Source organism: Procambarus clarkii, chromosome 3 (assembly GCF_040958095.1).
Source record: "Procambarus clarkii isolate CNS0578487 chromosome 3, FALCON_Pclarkii_2.0, whole genome shotgun sequence".
Taxonomy (NCBI): domain Eukaryota; kingdom Metazoa; phylum Arthropoda; class Malacostraca; order Decapoda; family Cambaridae; genus Procambarus; species Procambarus clarkii.
In genome coordinates, this window is record NC_091152.1 from 25,994,398 (window position 1) to 26,013,711 (window position 19,314).

Here is a 19,314-nt window from a genome sequence, read left to right on the forward strand (position 1 = left end):
TTCATACATAAATTTATAAGCAAATTGAACCACTTTTAATTTACATGAATTTAAATGAATATGCCCCCTTCAAGTGCACAATGAAATCACATTAACGTGGTCTATCAATGAGAAAGTCAGTAGCAGCCATGAGAAGGATTCGAACCCGCTCACTTGGTTCTCTTAGGCTAGCGCCATAGACCAATATACCACGACACGGTGAAAAAAAACAGTGAAGGTGATTTCATTGTTCATTTAAGAAGCGTTTGGAGGTGAAGTACTCTACCACAGCCAGAGAGCGCGGGGGGGGGGGGGAGGGGGCAATATATATAATGTCTGCACACTGGAGCAGCAGCTCCTGCCTTTAAACATATACATGGGTAAATATGACCACATTGCTGCCATTGTTAGTGGTATAGTGAGCGATTGTTATGATTCTAACTATTTTCTTAGTATCAGTATTAAGTAATCAAGTTACCAAATTCACGGTAAAGAAACTCTTAATTATTGAAGAATTTATTGTCAGCAACGTTGTGTTCCTCTCTGGAGCGTCTTCAGGCAAAGGTTGAGTACTTGAGATATATTTGTGTGTTAAATACTCGGGTGAAAGAGTGGCAGACGTGTGTGGTGAGGTGATGGGCAGTTACACGTGTGGTAAAGGGATAGGAACAAGGAAGGAAACTTTCAGGGGGAAAGCGCCAAGCCACAACGACTATATAGCACTGGGAAGGGGTCAGGATAAGGATTTGGGATGGGACGGGGGATAGGAATGGTGTCCAACCACTTGGACGGTCGGGGATTGAACGCCGACGTGCGTGAAGCGAGACCGTCGCTCTACCGTCCGCCCCAAGTGGTTGGACAGGAATAAAGCCAATTAAACACTGGATAAGGCTTTACGCCGGGAGACTTCAGTAGAGACGTCATTATCCGGTGCTGCTTGATGGGGCCAGCCCAACCACTTGGGCTGGACGGTAGAGCGACGGTCTCGCTTCAACGCAGGTCGGCGTTCAATCCCCGACCGTCCAAGTGGTTGGGCACCATTCCTTCCCGCCGTCCCATCCCAAATCCTTATCCTGACCCCTTCCCAGTGCTATATAGTCGTGGTGGCTTGGTTGTGGATATACAGGGGAGACATCTCCCGTCCACGAAGCTAACCATAGCCCGTGCTTCTTGCCCCGCTCCTGTGCCAGGTAAGTTACGGGCTCACCATAGCCCGTGCTACTTGGAACTTGTTCCAAGTAGCTTAATCTATAACAACAACAACAACAGGTTGTGGATATCCACCATTTGGTCAACGGGAGACATCTCCCGTCACGCAGGGTGCACTCGCACCTCCACAGATCTTCAGTATCAGCTCTTGATACTGGTAATGGCTCAAAAGGGCCACCACTTACGGGCTATTCATGCCCGTGCGACCTCTTGGATGGCTTAATCTTCATCAATCAATCAGTTGTGGATAATGCTGAAGATTCAGCTACTTGGAACTTTTGTTCCAAGTAGCAACCGGCCTGACAGCTGAGTGGACAGCTCCGGACTCATAGTCCCGAGGTTCCGGGTTCGATCCCCGGTGGAGGCGGAAACAAATGGGCAGTTTCTTTCACCCTGATTCGCCTGTTCACCTAGCCGTAAATAGGTGCCTGGGAGTTAGACAGCTGCTTCCTGGGGATGTGTAACAAAAAGGAGGCCTGGTCGAAGACCGGGCCGCGGGACGCTAAGCCCCGAAATCATCTCAAGATAACCTAAAGAAGAAGATAGCACGGGCTATGGTGAGCCCGTAGTGGTGGTGGCCTGGCGCATTCTCCTGATAGTTGCCTTGCTATATGAGATCTGGGAGGGTGTTAACAAGGCACCAGTGTTGATACTCTGGTATAGTTAAGGTGGGTCTGTCTTCCTCTTATAAGTGGACCTCCCAGGATATGCACTCTTCTCTCGCCTCAAAAATTGATAAATATGTAAATTCGTGTGACATACTTGTCCGAGACGCTGTGTGTGTTAGTGGCTTTGTTAGAAGGTGTGACATACTTGTCCGAGACGCTGTGTGTGTTAGTGGCTTTGTTAGAAGGTCAAAATATCCCTCTAATGTTATCTCACCAACCCATTGTACCTTCTTGTTAATATAATATTATTATTATAACGCTCGTTCAAACCAATCAGCATCGTTGCAAGAGTAGCATCGTCTCGCTCGCAGTGTGACTTAGGCGGCCCTCTGCTTGAGCGCTACGCACCTCACTCTACCAACGTCTGATACCTCTTAGAGTGCGTGAGTGGTTGGATCGATCAGCTCGCCAGCCATAAAGCAAGCCAGCATCGTCTCGCTGTCACTACAGCAGCTGTTATCTCCAGCCTCGACGAGCACTTCGGTGCAGCCAAAAACCAGTTCCAGCCAGCAGTTATTGGAGCAGAACCAGGCGCTTCCCAGCCAGCATCTAGTCCTAAGCAGTGACATCTTCCTCGTGGCATCTTCTGTGTGTTGTCCAATGTGCTTGTGTCCAGGTCGGACTGCATTTAGGTGAACAGCCCCACTTCGAGCCAGAACAGGCCCAGGTGAGAAGACGGAAGTTCACCTTTTGCAGCTGCGTCATGGCATAGGTGCATTCTTTTTCTCCTCTCCTAAAATTCTTCCGTTTCTGACACTGCCGAGCCAGTTGTGGAATCTCGTGATCGTGCGAGCCCACCATAACTGGGGGTGCAACCTTCCGGAACACGGTGTTTGTTCGTGGTGAGACCCTTAGGCCAGGTCTTAGACCTGGCCTACACACTGACCCCCACTGAGCTTATGGAATCACAGTGATTGGCACAAGACACGGGACTGTCAGTAGATAGTGAGTCACAATGGCTCACTGTCTACGGATGACCTACACTGGGAATACACCCATAGACACTATTGACTGCATCACCACCTTCTACAATGCCACTGGCACACCAGCCACTAACCATATCAAACACGCCAACACAAACACCATCAAATTTCTCATTGCCTCTGAAGACGACCTTTTTGCCTGTTTCAAGGAACCTACTTTCAGAAAACTCACACAAGCTTCACTTACTCCTGTTCTCACTATTGAACAAAAAACTAAATGCTCTGTACTTGTAAGAAATGTCGACAGCTCTGTCCTTTCAGCACCTACTACTATCAATCTCTCTCAAGACATCTCTCACAGGAATGCTATTACTGTAATGGAGATATACCCAGTGCCCAATACAAAACACCTCAAGATCCAATGTTCCTCCCCTACAGAAGCTCAAAAACTCTTGCACCATGGAATTAAAATCCTCAACACCAGCACTCCTCCCTATCTCATTAGTCCAGTTGACTATCTTCCTTTACTACAATGTTTCAAGTGTTATAAGTATAATCACGAAACAAGAAAATGCAAAAGCCCACAAATTTGCTCCAAATGCTCTGCTGAAGGTCATTTCTATACTCAGTGCTCTGCCCCTATCTTAAAATGCACCAATTGCCAAGGTGCTCACTCAGCAGTTGACAAATCTTGCCCTTTGAGAAAGCAAACCCTAAAATCTCTTCGCAATAACCAACCTCGCACTCAAGCACACCCTCATTCCTCTTCTTCAACCTCCCATAACCTATCTCATCACCAAACAGCATCAGCCACCTCAATGTCCTATGCCAGTGTCCTTAATGCTTCACCTCACCAGCAACATCATCATAATACTGCACAACAAACTCAGTCCTCTCCACCTCTCTTCCCTCACCCACCACCTCCACCTTATTCTCCTCTTCAGAACCTTGCATATGAACGAGTCACTGCCTGTGTACAAGCTGCTTACTTGAAGGCCAAGGACGATGGCCGTGACTTTGCTGACTATCTTCCAATCTTTCTCACTCATAACGGCCTTCCTAGTATTTCTGTTCCTCCTACTCAACTATTGCGCTCTGCTCCATTCTCGCCTACAGTCCTCACTCCACAAAACACCATGACTTCAGCTGAAGAAAATACTACAGTTCCCCCACAATCTCCTACCAACCCACTCCTGACTGCTATAGAAAACGGTGCCACTGACCAAACAGCACATCCTGGACTATCCCAAACTGAAGCATCCATGTCAAAGGCACTTTCAACCTCTTCTCCCAACATTGTCCTCTCCACTTCCAATCTGACTACTAACACTACAACCTCTGATACCTCTCACCCGGTCCCTGTCAACAAGCCTTCTGTCTCCCTCCATCCCCCAACAACTTCAGTCATTTCTTCTGTAACTCATCTTGTCTCGTCCCGAGCCCGTTCAGCAACCCGTTGTCTTACTCCCACCTCCCGCTGTAAATATCCTACAATTCCTACCACCATCCTCCAAGATGCACCCTCCTCAATAACTGCCCAACTCATTGAATCACGCAACCCTCATGCTCTTGTACATGCACAAAACCCCACCAGCACCCCATCAAAACCTAAAAATTCATAAAGATCATACAGTTTAATGTGCGGGCATATTTCAACATTAGACACATGGTGTCAGATTTTATTGAGATCGAGAGACCTGATGTGCTATTATTAAATAGCACATACATTACGAACTCATATAAAATCAAACATTATGGCTACTCCTCTTACCAGTCACCAGATGAAGCACATGAAGGAGTTGCAATACTCATCCGTTCTTCATACAAACACGAACTCTTACACACTCATTGGCTTCACAAACATTTCCTAGCCATTAAAGTTCATACACAAATGGGGTCTCTCATCATCTGCACAACCTACACCCGTCCTAACACCGACATTCCCATGCAAGATTTCATAACTCTCTTCAACAACTCTCACTTGCCTGTTTTTCTGCTTGCAGACCTCAATGCACAACACCCTACATTCCACCACAATACCACAAATCAGCATGGCAGACAGCTTCACCAAATATACACCCAAAAACATCTATTCTTTCTTGGCCCTGATTTCCCCACTTGTTTCACACATACAGGTTCTGGCCGGCCTGATCTCATATTCACCAACAGACACGGCAGCAACTTGCAACACTTCATTTCACCAGGGCCCATTACGGGCTCTGATCATATTCCCTTAATTCTCACAGTCTCCACAAATCCTATTCTCATCCCCAGCACTCCTCAATTCTCATACCATAGGGCAAACTGGGACATGTTCAAACAACACATTGATGACACTGATCTCACTTATGAATACAATGACAAACATCACACTGACATCGACACACAAGCACGCAACATACAAGACACCATCATTCATGCAGCAAACATCTCCATTCCTAAAACAGCACACAAACCACATTTCACTTTCACCCCCTCCATTCGCTCCAAACGCCTCTTAGCTTGCTATCACACTAGATTCTTACAAAACATACATCGTCATGGACAAATACTATGGGACCTAACAGCATTAAAAAACCATATCCTTAACAGCCTAGATGAAGACCACACAAAACATTGGAAACACCTTATAGAACAAGCAGAACAATACAGAAAACTGACACCTCAAGAATTCTGGAAACGAATCAAACGATTACAAGGATCAACTCACACACCGTTTAAATACCTTCTACATAATAACAACAAAATCACTGATCCTGAAGCAGTTCTCAACATTTTTAAACACCACTGGGAACAAATCTTTCACCCACATCCTCCTGAACCATTTGCACGCCCCAACATTGAAATAGTCGAAGACTGGATACACCAAAATAGACAAGCAACTACACCAGACGACCTCATTCACCTTGAAAATCTCAATTCAAACACTGAACTACAGACTCCCCTAACTCTAGCTGATGTCAAGACAGCTCTCATGGGCACTCGTCGTAGAGCCCCTGGTGCGTCTGGCATTGGACATATCCTTCTTAGACAACTCCCTGCTTCTATCATTACTGCTATCACTAACCTATTCAACGCCTCCCTTGCCTCTGGATACTTTCCACTCAACTTTAAGTCTGCCACAGCCGTTCTTATTCCAAAACCTGGGAAACCCCACACTGACCCAAAGAACTATAGACCCATCAGCCTTCTAGAGACACTTGGCAAAGTCTTTGAAAGGCTGATCAACCAGAGACTTAGAACCCACCTTGAACACAATGACTTACTCACTAACAAACAGTTTGGATTTCGGCCTCACCGGTCCACTCACGACGCCTTAAACATCATGACTAACTACCTCAGTATCAATCAGCACCAAAGACTTAAGACTGCACTCATCACTAAGGACGTTGAGAAGGCCTTTGACACTGTTTGGCATGACGGCTTAAAATTCAAACTATGCAACAACTTTAATCTTCCTCTTATCACCACCAAACTTCTTTCGAACTACTTAGACAATAGGACAATGAGAATTAAGTTCCTCCAACAACACTCTGACTACTTCAACTTACACGCCGGTGTTCCCCAAGGTTCTGTTCTTGCCCCAACACTCTACATCCTATACATAAACGACATTCCTGACCCTGTTCATCACACTTCATTAACCATATGTTATGCTGATGATGTCTCTCACCTTGTCACCAGCAACACCATTGATACACTAACAAACAGAGCACAAACAGAACTTGATGTTGTCACTGAGTGGGAGTACAAATGGCGTATAAAAACCAACTCCAGCAAATCTAAAATCACCTACTTTTTCTGTAAAAGAACTATTCGCCCAATTCCTCTCAAACTCTATTCATACACTCAAAATCCTACTTATATCTCTGTATCTCCCTCCTCCACAGTCCTGGGACTCACATTTGATCGACAACTACTCTTTCACACACACATAACACAGAAACATGCAATAGCTCTTCAAGCCATGAAGAAACTATACAGACTTAGATTTGCAAAACCTGACACAAAAATGCACCTTTACAAAGCACTTATTAGACCTCTCCTAACATACGCTCCACTAGCTCTTTCTCTATCTGCACGCACTAACAAAATAAAACTTCAAAGAATACAGAACAGAGCACTAAGATGGGTACTCAACACCCGATGGCAAGAGTTAAATACCAGTCAAAGTCTCCATGAAAGTACTAACATTCCTGCCCTAAATACCTACTGGAAAACTCTATCAGACAAACAAATCGATAGACTACTCACTCATCATGAACAACACATTGATTTTCTCCTACACACTCTCAGACTACCACGAAACAATCATGACCTCTTCTCTACCATCCATGATCCTCTTCCTAACTCTGTATTTCGTTAAACTTTAGCTCTCAACACCCAGCATCCACTATCATTACATATTCAGCTCTCAACAACCAGCACAAACAATCCGTAAAAAAGTTCAGCTCTGACGCTCTTGAGCCAATCACTGTGATGTTGTGAGTTTGTGATGTCCCGATGTTGTCACTGAAAACACCCGACTGAGTCCCTGCCTCGAAAGCCGCAACCTAACGACACGCAGCTGGGTTTAGCCCTGGCACTTTTTCTCTTACAAATCTTCTTCCTCTCACCCCCCCTTATCTTCTTCTGTCCCCACTTCCAAGCTCGCCCCTATGGGCATCTTCTCCTGTATTATTCTGATTCTGATTCTTATAACGCTCAAGCAGCAATATTAATGTGGTCCCAGTTAAAGCTGCATAGAAAATGAGACGTCTTGAAAGAACATGGTATTATCAACTATTTTCTCCTTGTGCGGAACTTTTTTTTTTACTATTATTATTTTCTACCACAGACGTGGCCACACAGTTATAATGCTAACCAGCATATATACATTTGAACTAACCCAGTCATTAATGATAAAATGAACTGTTTTCCTGCTAACAATAAAAGCCACGTGATTCAGGGCAGAGAAATTACACATCTCTATTCTGGTTCAACGACCATTGTTCCCAACGAGGTGCTACATAGCCCTCCCGGTTTGGTGCCTTCTTTTGATAATTACTTGTTCCCAACGACCATTGTTCCTAACGACCATTGTCCCCCCCCCCCCACCAAGGAGGGGGGAACAAATTAGTTTAAGCATTACTACCATATTGACACTCTGAATAAAACAGAAAAATAAGAAACTTTATCACAGGTTTTCACCAGTTCACGTCAACACTCACAGTTTACACAGCTAATATTATAGCTTAACAGACGAAGCCACTGAATTCATGGTTACCTTGCGATGATCTCGGGGCTTAGCGTCCCCGCGGCCCGGTCCTCGACCAGGCCTCCCAACCCGACCAGAGAAATTTTATAAACATATTGAACCTTATAGGGGGGGGGGGGGGAGGAGAGGCCTTCTAAACAATTGCATGATTTAGTCTGCTATTTGCTCCTTGTGGAGGCCCAACGCGGTCACATCGACAAAAACAAATGCATCTGTTCTCGTAACAACAACCACAAGATTTAGAGCAGGAAAGTTATATAAGCCATTTCAACGTCAGTCAACCATACAAGGTGATTTAAGTGTTAGTAACATTTGCATTCAGACAGAGTCAGACAAACACATTACAATGTATGTCAAGTATGTCCAACATTGTCTGCGCCTCCGGGAGTGGAGGAGAAAACAAAAACCAGATCGTAGTAACTGATTTTACCTAACGATAATAGCCAACTAAAAAATAAACCTAATTGAACCTCAAAGGATGAACCGGTTAGAATGGTTACCCTACCAGAAACACTTGGCCAATATTGGGATACAAAAACAGACCCAGCAGAAACAACCCCGGGCTAACATTGAAGGCATTACCACATTGATTAATTAAAGTAGATTCAACCAAATTTCGTTCAACTAAGCTGCTGCCACGGGCAATGCTCTCTGATGTGCTGCAATGTTTAATGTGATAACGATGCTTAATTGGGATGACTTGTGGTCTAGACTGTTGAGCAGTACTAATTACATAATTAAACTGGGAAAGGTGTTTGAAGTTTTTTCTTTGACCGTCCAATGAATATCTCATTGAACTGTAAATCCATTCTTCTGAAGATGCATTATTAAATACGAATCGAAGTACTTGAGGAAATTCCTGTCTCGTGGTCTGACGCTGTCACATTGTTCATCACGTCTTAATGTTCGTGATGAACATTAAGACATGTTTTATATATATATATATATATATATATATATATATATATATATATATATATATATATATATATATATATATATATATATATATATATATATATATATGTATATATATTATTAAATATGACCGAAAAAGTAAGATTAATAATTCTAACACGAATTTTCTCAATCTTTCGTACATTACGCTTCACTGTTGGAGGTAAATCAAAAATCACTTCTCCAAAATTCATTTTTATTTCTAGTCTGACGCGACACGGGCGCGTTTCGTAAAACTTATTACATTTTCAAAGACTTCACAAATACACAACTGATTAGAACTTACGTCTCTCTGATATTATATCTACATTTGAGTGAGGTGGGAAGGGTGATGTGGCATTAACACAAGACAGAACAGGAGGGGATATATATATATGTATATATATATATATATATATATATATATATATATATATATATATATATATATATATATATATATATATATATATATATATAATGTTGTCTAATATGACCGAATGGGTAAGGTTAATAATTCTAACAAGAATCTTCTCAATATTTCTTACGTTTTTACTTCACTGTCGAGGGTAATTCAAAAACTAACTCAACAAATTTAATTTTTAAAATTTTTATTTTTGGTCTGACGCCTAGAAGCGTTTCGTAAGGCTTCTTACATTTTCAAAGACTTGGTTTACACATAACATACTTAATGTTTTTATTTGTTTTGGGTGAGGTAATATGACACTAAAGTTACGCGTTTCGTAATTCGTATTACATTTTTTTTGAAAATGTAATACAAATTACGAATTGCGTTCAGGTGTCTGACAATTAAAAAATTTATTTCAGAGAATTGTTATTATTATTACCACCGACAGTGAAGAAAATCATAAGAAATATTGAGAAATTTCATGTTAGAATTATTAATCTTACCTTTTCGGTCATATTCAACAACATATATATATATATATTAGTATCCTTTGGTAGTAGTCTTTCTTGTAAACATATGTTGTTAAATATGACCGAAAAAGTGAGATTAATAATTCTAACACGAATTTTCTCAATATTTCTTATGTTTCCTTTTACTGTCGATGGTAATTGAAAAATCATATATAAAAATAAAAATAAAAATGAATTTCAGAGAATTGATTTTTCAATTCCCAGTGAAATCAATTTCATTGGATTTTTCAATGCCCAGACAGGTACAAGATAAGTGTTGTTAACGCTTATGTCGACCGTGCTCTCAGCCACAGCTCAGGATGGAAGCTAGTCGATGAAGAACTCTATAGGGTAAGGCAGGTCCTAGTCAACAACGGATTCTCCAATGGTTTCGTTGAAGACATCATAAAAAGGAAGGTGAAATGTCATGCAACCTCTGAAGAGACAACTAACACAACACCTGTACCCCCTATTAGGCTATTTTACAGGAACTTGTTTTCCACAGCACATAAAACGGAGGAAAGGGTCCTGAAAGATATTGTTAATAGGAACGTTATCCCTACAGACAAAAATCAGAAGATACAACTGACGATTTCCTATGAAACCAAAAAAACGGCCAACTTAATCATGAAAAACTCTCCAGACACAAAGCAGAACGCTTTAAAAGAGACCAACGTCGTCTATGCCTTTAAATGCCCACTTGGGGACTGTAAGCCCCAAAGAACTCAGTATATAGGCAAGACAACAACATCTCTTTCCAGGCGATTAACAATGCATAAGTAACAGGGCTCCATTAAGGAACATATGATCTCTTCCCACAACCAGACCATCACCAGTGAAGTCTTAACAAACAACACAGAAATCATCGATAGATACAGCGATAGCAGGCGGCTTGACATCTGCGAGGCACTACACATTAAGAAGTCAACACCAGCAATCAACATCCAATTAATGCACAACTATACTCTACCCACTTCAAGACTCCGTACCAATATAGAAGCATCAAGAGGAAATATGGGCCAATTGGCCCTTTGCAGTTACTTCCATTCTTCCCTTTCATCTATACCCATTGAACCGTGTTCTGTCTTGTGTTGAAAGTTTGTTCACCTCATCCAAAACTGTTGTAATATATCACCTCACCCAAATGCGAGTATATAAGACAAAAGCTGTTTAAATATTAGCATAGTAAAACTCTGTTTAGTGTTTGCAGGTTATAGTTGTGTGTGTGTAAACTAAAGTCTTTGAAAATGTAATAAGTTATTACAAAATGTGTTCAAGTGTCGCGTCAGACTAGAAATTAAAATGAATTTTGGAGAATTAATTTTTCAATTACCGTCAACAATAAAAAGAAACATAAGATATATTGAGAAAATTCGTGTTAAAATTATTAATCTTACTTTTTCGGTCATATTTAACATATATATATATATATATATATATATATATATATATATATATATATATATATATATATATATATATATATATATATATATATATATATATATATAATATATATATATATATATCTATATATATATATATATATATATATATATATATAATATATATATATAATATATATAATATATATATATATATATATATATATATATATATATATATATATATATATATATATATATATATATATTATTGGTAGCAGTCTGTCCTGAAAATATATGTTATTGAATATGAGAGAAAGGGTGAGATCAATGATTCTAGCACAAATCTACTCTATATTTCTTATGTTGTGCTTCACTTGAGAAGGAAGTTGAACAATCAACTCTCCCAAGTTCATGTTGTTTCGTGTTATTACGGCCTGACGTTAATATATTATTTATTTTATTTTATTTATTATTATATTTTAATTATAATAATATTGTTAACTGGATTAGTTTGGTCAAGTGTGGCGTCCAGAACTTCTGAGTTACAAACTCTACCAATTTATACAATAAAAACATATCCGCATTCAAAAGCAAAAGCTGACCTATCTTCAGAAATTACATTCTATAAGTATTCAGACATATTAATGTTAATTAAAGCCCCAACACCACCCGCCTCCATTTGGTACAGTTCATCCTCTCTAAAGTGGTACCCTCCAACCGTTTTCTACAGCCCTTCTTCAGCCCCACCTCGTCCAAGCTCAGGGCGCTCGTCTAGACGCATTCATAACGTTCATGTTCTTGGTGTTCTTCATTTGTTGTGCACCCCATCCCGTGGGCGGTAGTGTACCCCATAATCATACCGTGGACGGTAGTGGATCACATACCCATCTCGTGGACGGTAGTGTACCCCATACCCATCCCGTGGACGGTATATGTAAGGTTAGCGGGGCACATAAAAGGTTCAGAAGCTAAACCTCATGAACAAGAACAATATATTCTAGATTCTAAATTATTATGAATGTATATCATAATTTTGTGTATAGTCACGTGTCCTGACTTAGTTCAGGACACGTGACTTTGAGTGGTAATTATTTGTATTTGTAGCACCTTGGTTAAGCACTTCGAGGTTGGACTTGAGTTTGAACATCCCGAGTTATGAATTCGAGTCATAACTCGTGATCTTCGTGTGAATCATAGCGTTTTGAGTCATAACCTTACGACTTAATGTTATGAGTAACATGTAAAGTATTTTATATTCATAAACAAGGAGTGTGGAGGCTGGGTCAACAAGCCACTGACTATTGTGTATCAGGACCCACAATGTTTAAGGCGCACAACTCACCGTCTCTCAACTGATGAAGGTCAAGCTTGGAGGGGGAGTGGTGCTTCAAGGCTTCATAATCGGCCAAGCGAGTCGAGGAAGCCCCAGAGTCATCCGAGCGAGCAAGAATTGGGGGATAAAGATTGGAGACTCTGATGGGTTGAGCCTGAGTGGGTGGGCGAGGCTTCACCGCGGCCGGTCGACCCTCCAGGCGGGAGGTGTGGGCCGTATGGTGCAGCGGCTTGAGGACCATATTGGCTTGGCCGGTAGCCTCTTGCCCTCCTTCCTTATCAGTTGTCATTGGGCAATATTCATGGCTCGGCCAGAAGTCGAGAGCCCTGAACTGACTGCAGGTTATTTTAATTATTATTGAAGATATTATTTCACATTTGAATTTATTCAGCAACGTTGGTTTCCTCGGAAATAGCTGGATAAAGTAGTGAGTATTGTTGGGTTGAGCGAAGTATCAGCTGGGGCCCTTGTGCGTGTGTCGGCACCACATGATGCTTGTAGAGTTGTGTTTGTCTTTATTAATGTTGTAGTTACAACAATACTGGAGAGATAGATTGTTGTTGTAGTTCCAGCTACTCGGAACAAGAGTTCTAAGTCGCACGAGCTATGGTGAGCCTAAAGTAGACTGTAGTAGCGAGATTGATTGATTGATGAAGATTAAGCCACCCAAAAGATGGCACGGGCATGAATAGCCCGTAAGTGGTGGCCCTTTTGAGCCATTACCAGTATCAAGAGCTGATACTGGAGATCTGTGGAGGTGCGACTGCACCCTGCGTGATGGGAGATGTCTCCCGGACCAAATGGTGACCAGATGGTGTAGTAGCGAGGATGCGGTGAACAATTTATATCAGCAATAGTTTTTAATTCTCAATATTACAAAGTAAATATGAAACTAAAATTGTTTTATTCGTTAGCCATTGTGCAGTAAGAATTAAAAACATAACTAATAATATTATAAAGAAAACGGGTATGTGAGATATTAATATACATTTAGAGATCACAGCAAATGATTTTCAAATGCTGTGTTAGTTACCATGGAGGCTCTAGATATGATTCAAATGTTTTAATATAAATTGACCGATGCTCAATTTCCATGTATGGCAGAAAAATTATGGTGACTGCAGGCCGGGTTCTGTGAAAATGTCAAGTCACTTTAGAATTATATTCAGTTTATTGGCATTAGAAGCACATTAAGATATTTGAGGATCTGCTCATATTTTTTTAACCCAATTATGGTATGTCTTTAACCTAATTATGGTATGTCTGAACTACCTCGGTTTCTTAGCATTTTCGTCAGGGTAGACTTCACTGCCTTGCCGACGCTGAGCTCCAGCTCTCACCAAACATCACCGGATTAAAATGACATCTCTAGCGAGGTCTTCCCGCCCACCGAGAGTATAGAGTATCACACAATGCCTTACCCAATGTTTGATTGGCCTTTTACCCCTTATTCCTACCTTCCCCTATTCGATACCCTGTATTTGATTGCTCCCAATATTCCTTCGACCCTTCACCTCACCCACACCCCTTCAATATGTGCAACCCAAAATTGCACATTATGTATTCGTTCTTTACCTAATGGTGTTCCGGAGTGGAACGAAACGTTGTAGAAAATAAATCCTTTAATAATTACTAGAGTTCTTTACTAAGAAAATAGAGGCATAAAAGCTTACACTGTTAAATCAACAACGCCAGCAATGCGTGTATATTTAGTATTAACCAAATGACTATGGAACGCCTGCTGCCAAATTATATATGCGGAAAAACCACATGTGAAAAATAAAGAATGCTTAACGCGTTTTCGGCTTAATTCGCCTTCATCAGAGCAAAGTAGAATGAAGATGGAAACAATGTTGATCAGACCTTTATACCCGCCAGGGTAGATCACCTGACCACCAAGAAAAGGTGAAGGAAAGGAAATGTAAGAAAGAGGGTAACTGCAGAAGGCCCATTGGCCCATACGAGGCCCTTCTTAATATCCAGAACTGGAAGATATATAAAAGTGTCATACAGGTTAATTGGATGCTATATTGTATTGAGGTGCTATATTGAGGCTTATATGGGGATCCAACTTGTACACACCGGGGCTCACATTAAGGCTGTTGTTACAATGTTTGATCAGAGCAGACTCGATCACGTTTCGCTCAACAAAATCCTTACTTTTAACAATACACTTCGCCCCTCTGAAGTCGCTAGAATGATCGCATAAACTGGAATGCTGGGCTGTACGAATTGCATATGAATGTTGTTTTAAACACGAGGAAAGAGATTTGCCAGTCTGGCCGATGTAAACACATGCACACTCATTACACGGGATGGAGTACACACAACCTGCTACTGACGCAGTGCGCCAAGGTGCATAGTGCTCCTGGCTGGGTCCGAATCCTTCTGGGGTGTGGAGTTTTCAGTTTATATATATATATATATATATGTCGTACCTAGTAGCCAGAACTCACTTCTCAGCCTACTATGCAAGGCCCGATTTGCCTAATAATCAAAGTTTTCATGAATTAATTGCTGTTCGACTACCTAACCTACCTAACCTAACCTAACTTTTTCGGCTACCTAACCTAACCTAACCTATAAAGATAGGTTAGGTTAGGCTAGGTAGGGTTGGTTAGGTTCGGTCATATATCTACGTTAATTTTAACTCAAATAAAAAAAATTGACCTCATACATAATGAAATGGGTAGCTTTATCATTTCATAAGAAAAAAATTATAGAAAATATATTAATTCACGAAAACTTGGCTTATTAGGCAAATCGGGCCTTGCATTGTAGGAAGAAAAGTGAGTTCTGGCTACTAGGTACGACATATATATATATATATATATATATATATATATATATATATATATATATATATATATATATATATATATATATGTATATATAACTGAAAACTCACACCCCAGAAGTGACTCGAACCCATACTGCCAGGAGCAACGCAACTGGTATGTACAGGGACGCCTTAATCCGCTTGACCATCACGACCGGACATAAGGAAGTGATAGCCGAAGCTTTTGTGTTCCTCACGTGTGCCTCAAAGAATGAGGTGATTTGATAAAATGCTATGCCCAAGATTACCATCCGAGTGCCGGCGGGGAAGTGGTTCAAATAGCTTCAGCTATCACTTCCTTATGTCCGGTCGTGATGGTCAAGCGGATTAAGGCGTCCCTGTACATACCAGTTGCGTTGCTCCTGGCAGTATGGGTTCGAGTCACTTCTGGGGTGTGAGTTTTCAGTTGTATATAGTCCTGGGGACCATTCAGGCTTGTTTGCATATGTATATATGTATATATATGTATATATATATATATATATATATATATATATATATATATATATATATATATATATATATATATATATATATATTATTAAATATGACCGAAAAAGTAAGATTAATAATTCTAACACGAATTTTCTCAATCTTTCGTACATGTCTTTTCACTGTTTTAGGTAAATCAAAAATCAATTCTCCAAAATTCATTTTTATTTCTAGTCTGACGCGACACGAGCGCGTTTCGTAAAACTTATTACATTTTCAAAGACTTTAGTTTACAAATACACAACTGAATAGAACTTACGCATCTCCGATTTTATATCTACATTTGAGTGAGGTGGAAGGGGTGATGTGGCATTAATCAACACAAGACAGAACAAGAGGTGTCATTAATAGGGTATTAATTTCATCAACACAAGACAGAACAAGAGGTGACATTAATAGGGTATTAATTTCATCAACACAACACAGAACGCGAAACAATGGGTATTGAATAGAAGTGTTTGTAGAAAGCCTATTGGTCCATATTTCTTGATGCTTCTATATTGGAGCGGAGTCTTGAGGTGGGTAGAATATAGTTGTGCAATAATTGGCTGTTGATTGCTGGTGTTGACTTCTTGATGTGTAGTGCCTCGCAAACGTCAAGCCGCCTGCTATCGCTGTATCTATCGATGATTTCTGTGTTGTTTACTAGGATTTCTCTGGCGATGGTTTGGTTGTGGGAAGAGATTATATGTTCCTTAATGGAGCCCTGTTGCTTATGCATCGTTAAACGCCTAGAAAGAGATGTTGTTGTCTTGCCTATATACTGGGTTTTTTGGAGCTTACAGTCCCCAAGAGGGCATTTGAAGGCATAGACGACGTTAGTCTCTTTTAAAGCGTTCTGTTTTGTGTCTGGAGAGTTTCCCATGAGTAGGCTGGCCGTTTTTCTGGTTGTATAGTAAATAGTCAGTTGTATCCTCTGATTTTTGTCTGTAGGGATAACGTTTCAATTAACAATATCTTTCAGGACCCTTTCCGCCGTTTTATGAGCTGTGGAAAAGAAGTTCCTGTAAAATAGTCTAATAGGGGGAATAGGTGTTGTGTTAGTTGTCTCTTCAGAGGTTGCATGGCTTTTCACTTTCCTTCTTATGATGTCTTCGACGAAACCATTGGAGAAGCCGTTGTTGACTAGGACCTGCTGAAGAACTCTGTAGGGTAAGGCAGGTCCTAGTCAACAACGGCTTCTCCAATGGTTTCGTCGAAGACATCATAAAAAGGAAAGTGAAAAGCCATGCAACCTCTGAAGAGACAACTAACACAAGACCTATGCCCCCTATTAGACTATTTTACAGGAACTTCTTTTCCACAGCTCATAAAACGGAGGAAAGTGTCCTGAGAGATATTGTTAATAGTAACGTTATCCCTACAGACAAAAATCAGAGGATACAACTGACGATTTACTATAAAACCAGAAAAACGGCCAGCCTACTCATGAGAAACTCTCCAGACACAAAACAGAACGCTTTAAAAGAGACTAACGTCGTCTATGCCTTCAAATGCCCTCTTGGGGACTGTAAGCTCCAAAAAACCCAGTATATAGGCAAGACAACAACATCTCTTTCTAGGCGTTTAACGATGCATAAGCAACAGGGCTCCATTAAGGAACATATAATCTCTTCCCACAACCAAACCATCGCCAGAGAAATCCTAGTAAACAACACAGAAATCATCGATAGATACAGCGATAGCAGGCGGCTTGACGTTTGTGAGGCACTACACATCAAGAAGTCAACACCAGCAATCAACAGCCAATTATTGCACAACTATATTCTACCCACCTCAAGACTCCGCTCCAATATAGAAGCATCAAGAAATATGGACCAATAGGCTTTCTACAAACACTTCTATTCAATACCCATTGTTTCGTGTTCTGTCTTGTGTTGATGAAATTAATACCCTATTAATGTCATCTCTTGTTCTGTCTTGTGTTGATTAATGCCACATCACCCCTTCCACCTCACTCAACTGTAGGTATAAAATGTAGTTGTGTGTTTGTAAACTAAAGTCTTTGAAAATGTAATAAGTTTTACGAAACGCGCTCGTGTCGCGTCAGACTAGAAATAAAAATGAATTTTGGAGAATTGATTTTTGATTTACCTCCAACAGTGAAAAGAAATGTACGAAAGATTGAGAAAATTCGTGTTAGAATTATTAATCTTACTTTTTCGGTCATATTTAATAATATATGTCTACAGGAAAGATTGCTACCAAAATATACTAATATCTATATATATATATATATATATATATATATATATATATATATATATATATATATATATATATATATATATATATATATATATATATATATATATAATCTTATATATATATAGATATATAATAATCTTAAAATATATAAACAGCCCGAAGCCGACGGAGAACCCTCTACAGCAGTCAAGCGTTGTATACATGTACACTTGCCCCCACGAAGGATGTAACCTTCAATGTAAGTACATAGGTATGACGTCGACCAAGCTGACGAGGCGTTTGACATGCCATCTTCAATCTGGTGCCCCTAGGAATCACATGAGACAAGCCCATGACATTACTCTAACAAGAGAAATGTTGAACAAGAATACTTGCATAATAGACAAAACCCAAGATTCAAGAAGATTACAAATTCTTGAGGCAATTCACATAAGAATAGAGCGACCTACCATGAACACCCAAATCACGGAACTATTTACTCTACCCACCATGAGAGTAAGGACAAGACAAGAACATATCGATGCCAACACAGAAGACAATGTCCAACATAACAGGCCAATTACACTGGATTAATCTTTGTGTTTAGATAGGAGATGCCTCGTATGGGCCAATAAGCCTTCTGCAGCCCCTATGTTTATCCCTTATGTATCCCCCCATGTTTTCACCTTCATTGTATTATCACCTGACCTAATGCGGGTCAGGTGATCAACTAGTATTGTAAGATCTGTTCACTTGAGAATGAACCATGGAGGTTCGAAACGTCGTGCAAATTATACAAATAAGTGTAATACACTCTATAGTAAATCACTTCTTTTCTTCACCTTAAAAGTACGAAAATGAGTTTTGGAGAACTCCTATTTCAATTAAGCCCTGATGCTAAGAAAATAGTTAGAGGGATAGAAGCCCAAAACCAGAAAATAATAAATACAGAATATGCGGTCATATTCAATGAAACATGTTTGAAAGAAAACCTGCTGCCAGTATACACCAATATATATATATATATATATATATATATATATATATATATATATATATATATATATATATATATATATATATATATATATACATACATATATATATATGTTTTTTCCATGCTCTCTCTCACTGGTTGTGGATGCAAATATATGATTCAATAAGACCCAGACGTAAGGTCTTGAA

The 19,314-nt window shown here is 40.1% G+C and overlaps 1 protein-coding gene across 1 annotated transcript in view; it reads left to right on the forward strand.

Moving 5' to 3' along the window:
- LOC138368641 (mucin-22-like) overlaps positions 1-9,854 on the forward strand; it is a 73,281-nt gene extending 63,427 nt beyond the window's left edge. Inside the window, exon 4 of the mRNA XM_069331316.1 lies at positions 9,801-9,854. Within this exon, the coding sequence (XP_069187417.1) occupies positions 9,801-9,854 (54 nt within the window). The remainder of the gene's footprint in view (positions 1-9,800) is intronic.
- Positions 9,855-19,314: the final 9,460 nt, after the last annotated feature.